This window comes from Sinocyclocheilus rhinocerous, unplaced genomic scaffold (genome assembly GCF_001515625.1).
Source record: "Sinocyclocheilus rhinocerous isolate Xijiao unplaced genomic scaffold, SAMN03320098_v1.1 scaffold69, whole genome shotgun sequence".
In the NCBI taxonomy this organism is placed as follows: domain Eukaryota; kingdom Metazoa; phylum Chordata; class Actinopteri; order Cypriniformes; family Cyprinidae; genus Sinocyclocheilus; species Sinocyclocheilus rhinocerous.
In genome coordinates this window covers 291,969-296,691 of record NW_015667272.1, presented here as the reverse complement: position 1 = coordinate 296,691, position 4,723 = coordinate 291,969, and the positions used below count along the sequence as shown (strand labels likewise).

General features: G+C 40.0%; 1 protein-coding gene across 2 annotated transcripts in view; it reads right to left on the bottom strand.

The window, feature by feature from the left end:
• The window catches only part of LOC107733504 (serine/threonine-protein phosphatase 2B catalytic subunit alpha isoform-like), a 57,047-nt gene that overhangs the window by 6,238 nt on the left and 46,086 nt on the right, over nucleotides 1–4,723 (bottom strand). For both annotated transcript variants that reach the window (XM_016545148.1, XM_016545149.1), the window contains exons 10-11: nucleotides 2,387–2,464; nucleotides 1,633–1,717 (exon numbers count right to left, since the gene is read on the bottom strand). In XM_016545148.1, the coding sequence (XP_016400634.1) occupies nucleotides 1,633–1,717; nucleotides 2,387–2,464 (163 nt within the window). The remainder of the gene's footprint in view (nucleotides 1–1,632; nucleotides 1,718–2,386; nucleotides 2,465–4,723) is intronic.

The window sequence follows — 4,723 nt, the reverse complement described above, 5'->3', positions numbered from 1 at the left end:
GTAAAAATACAGTATAAGTCATTATAATCCATAATTATGTCCCCACTGGATGCCATGAATGCCTCGTTTATAATGGGTTTTACTGGTTTTGTCTCGTCGCGCATCACAGGCGCATGCGCATCACCGGCGCACACATGGCATCACAGTATGGTAAGGGGCGTAACATTTCTGTCTCACGGCTTGAGGTATTCGGCCAATCATAACGCAATGGGTAGCTGGCCAATCAGAGCACACCTCGCTTTTTCAGACTGATGAGCTTTGTAAAAATCGACGCGTTTCAGAAAGGCGGGGCATAGAGGAGAAACAATAATGTACAGTATGTGGAAAATAATGTGTTTTTTTAACCTTAAACCGCATAAACACATTTCATTACACCAAATACACAAAATACTGTTCTTTTTAGCAGCATCATATGACCCCTTTAATGACTTAAAGACTCCAAAATTTTGCATGGTAGAGTACATATGAAAATGTCTCGAGTTATACAAACTTTATATTTAGTACATTAAAAAAAATGTAAAAAACTGGGGTCTGTCGAAAATTTCGGAGAAAAAGGTAATATTTACTGAAATTTACATTATTAGAGACTCATTCTGCATTCCAAAGGCTGGACAAAAAACATGATATAAAGAAAAAAGAAAGAAAAATAATAATAAATATATACGTGCTCATATTTGGCTTTAGTACATTGGTAATTTAAAGGGATAGTTCACCCAAAAATGACAATTCTGTCATTAATTACTCACCCTCATGTTGTTTCAATCCCGTAAGAGCTTTGTTTATCTTCGGAACACACATTTTTGATGAAATCCGAGAGCTTTCTAACCCTGCATATACAGCAATGGAACTGACACGTTCAAGGCCCAGAAAGGTAGTAAGGACATTGTTAAAATAGTCCATATGACATCAGCGGTTCAACTGTAATTTTATGCAAGAATACTTTTTGTGCACAAAGAAAACAAAAATAACAACTTTATTCTACAATTTCTGCTTCTCCATGTCAGTCTTCGATGCATGTTCACGAGAGTACTCTTGTGAACGCGTGCCAACTGTATTCTTGTAGCTTCATAAAATTAAGGTTGAACCACTGATGTCACATGGACTATTTTAACGATGGTCAGAAAGCTCTCAGATTTCATCAAAAATATCTTCATTTGTGTTCTGAAGATGAACGAAGGTCTTACGGCTTTGGAACGACATGAGGGTGAGTAATTAATGACAGAATTTTTGGATGAACTATCCCTTTAATGAATGTTTTCTTAATAATCTAACTTTTACTGGTTTTCTCACATAGTATAAATGACTATATATAGCAAAAAAAAAAAACGCTACCCTTATATTTTAGGAAAGACGTCTCCCAAAGATACTCTCCACATAAAACTTGCAATTTTATGTTACAACCACAGTGTCAATAGAGAGCCCAGAATTCCATGCTATTCCTTTTGAAATACTCTCTTTAAAATACCTTCTGTACCTTTAAAATAGTTTCTTGCATCAAAGTTTTGTGTTGCACTGAATATCAGCCATATCTTGATTTTAAGAAGCCTCTCCTCTATCTATCTACCTGATAAGCAAAGTGGTCTCATAAGCATGTGACCCAGCTGACCGCAGACTGAATGACTCCATTTGTACCTGAGCACGGAGAACATCTTGGCCATCTTCCCAATGGCACGGATCTTGTTCCTAATCACCTCTTTTCGGGCAGCTGCTGCATTGGCTGTGGGCGGAAAGAAAAAATCAAGCAGTCTCAGTATAACCAGAGGCTAAAAACCCCCAGAAACTTTTATATTCTTACAGAAATTATGTGTATTGTGTTGGCGGCAGTTTTGGGAGCAACTAACCTAAAGAAGCGACACTACTAACTATTTTTTCAAAGTATTTTTTTACAAGCTACTTTTTCACTCACATTGTTACACTGTATAAAGTGTTTAGCATGAATTGGATTCATTCACACAAAACCCTCACTGTTTTTTGAGTCAGAAAAATACTGCTTCTGTTAAACTAAACAATATTGCTAAAGAATAACTACAGCTTGTAGTTGTAGTTTACATTTCTTTAAATGATAAGTAGCTTGTAGCTTGAAAAACTTTGGTTTTAAACTAGTCTCCCCAATACTGGTACAGTAGTTACGTTAGCGGCTAGCAAAGTCAAGTACTAGGACAAACTTAAGGGCTATTACAAGCACAGTATCACAAGAGTGCTACTTAACAGGAAATATACTGAAAGAACAATGAGTCATAATTCAGGATGTACCTGACGTCAAAGAAAAGGCCCTTTCTGTCGAGAAATCATAATCATGTTTCATGCTGGGGAACTCATAAATTACATTCATCTTCTACATGCAATATAAAGGACACTGTGGAGCAAACGAGTGAAGATGTCTCACCGTCAAAGATCTCGTCTCCATCATTTATCAGCTCATCATCAGAACAGATGCTCAACACATTTACCAGCATCTCCGTGACTGCAGGCAAACAACAACACTCAATCACAACATATCAAAACAACATTCAGTTGAAAGTATTGGACATTAGCAAAAGCTTTTTTGTCATTTCTGTTTTATCTTAAGGAAAAAATATTGATGATTGTCAAGTTTTGTGTTAAGATTTTTGCATTAAAGGATTAGTTCACCCAGAAATGAACATTTTGTTGTTTATTATATTTATTATGTATAATAATATACATAATAGCTCCGATCATGGCATCCTCCATTCACCGGTTGTTGACGTATGTAAATGCCGTGCATAAAGACTTCTCTGTTGGCCGCTTCAAAGTTCCTGCTGCCGGTGCGAATGCAACCAGGAAAACGGCCCGAGAGAGAAATTGGTTCTCTAGGAACCCCCCTGCTGGCTAGTTCCTAGAACTACGTGATGCGAAAGCCCCTAATGGGCTACTGAATCATTGGTTCACACGATTCGTTCAAATTGGATTCATTCAGAAACTAAACACCGCTGTGTTGCTCAGAGACGCACAACAATTCTGCTGTGGCTTTTAGGCAATATTTTTGTTGGCAAAATTGAACAAAAACACACAAAATTGTGTTTAAAATATAGCACAATATTAACCTATTATGCAAAATCCACTTTTACATGGTGTTTGGACGTATATGTGTGTTGGCAGTGTGTGAACACAACCACCCTACAATGATAAAAATCCACCCACTCCTCATTTTTTAATCCCCTTTAAACCAAGTCAGTCTCACTAGGCCTGCCGTTTTGATTCTCATGCAGTGTGACGTCACATTGCATAAGGCTGGGCCACGGGGGTTGATTGACAACTCTGCATTGCTATAGTTTCCGCCTTCAGCGGTTGTATGCTGTTCTCCATTTTCTCCGTGCTCGAGCAGCTGTAAAGTCAACAATGTCTCGCAAGCAATCCCAATGCTCTGTGTTTGGATGTAAGACTGAACATAAGAGTCTTAATTTTCTCCCAACATCTGAGCTGCTGAGGACGCTGTGGATTACTTTCATTTTAATTTTTCAAGGTAATGTGCCTCAAAATCTACCTAAATACGTGTATCACTCCAGACTCTTTTGTGAATGTCATGTCGTTATAGTGCTTAGCGTTTTAAACGTATTTGCGTACATTAAGTATTTTTTTACTGATCTGTGCTGCGATTGTGAGATGGCGCCGTTCGTAGCGCGAGATTCGTTCAGTAGCGCGGTCGCGTGGCTCGGTCAATTGATCCGCGCCGATGACAGGTCAGCGCGGCGTGAGCTCTGTTACATCGCACTGTTTTGTCCCACTTTCAGTACATTTGGCTTCCCATATGTACGGCTAAACACCGGTTCTCTCGCTCTCAGTTATGTTGCTTCTACCAGCTGTTTCTAGGTATATGTATGCAATGCAGAGATGTATACAAGACGCCCTCTTCTGGAGACGGGGTGGGAATATGCAGCTCATTTGCATTTAAAGAGATACGCTCCAAAACAGCTCTTTTTTTAAACACACCCCAAAAATGACATTTTCCAGCTGTTATAATAAATGATCTGTTGGGTATTTTGGGATAAAACTTCACAGACACATTCTGGGGACACCCAAGACCAATATTACATCTTGTAAAAAGGGGCATAATAGGTGCCCTTTAACTTCTTATTTACTGAAATGTTGTATAAAATCACATTTGCACTCGTGTTCTTCGTGACAAAAACAGCACTTGTGTGATATCGCCCTCGCTGCTCGTGTGATATCGCTTATCATATGATATAAATATGAGACAAAAACTCACACAGAGGCATTTTTGTCCCAATATCTTGATTTTTAGGGCATAACTGTATTTATGGAGATGTTGCCCTGCATCATATTTGTCAACAGTCATCTGTATGAAATGCAAGATGACGTACAGGTCTGGGGGCGGGGCCTGTGCGTTAACTGCGTTAAAATATTTTATTTTTTCATAACTAATTAATTAATTTAACGGCAGACTAGGAAGCCATGGCGGAGCAGGCAGACTAGGAAGCCATGGCGGAGCAGGCAGACTAGGAGGCCATGGTGGAGCAGGCAGACTAGGAGGCCACGGCGGAGCAGGCATACTAGGAGGCCATGGCGGAGCAGAGAGTTCAGGAGGCCATGGTGGAACAAAGAGCTCGGGGAGCCATGGGGGGACTGGGACCCTCTCTAGGCTAAACTCGGGGACTGGAGCCCTCTCTGGGCTAGACTCGAGGACTGGAGCCCTTTCTGGGCTAAACTCGGGGACAGGAGCCCTCCGTGGGCTAAACTCAGG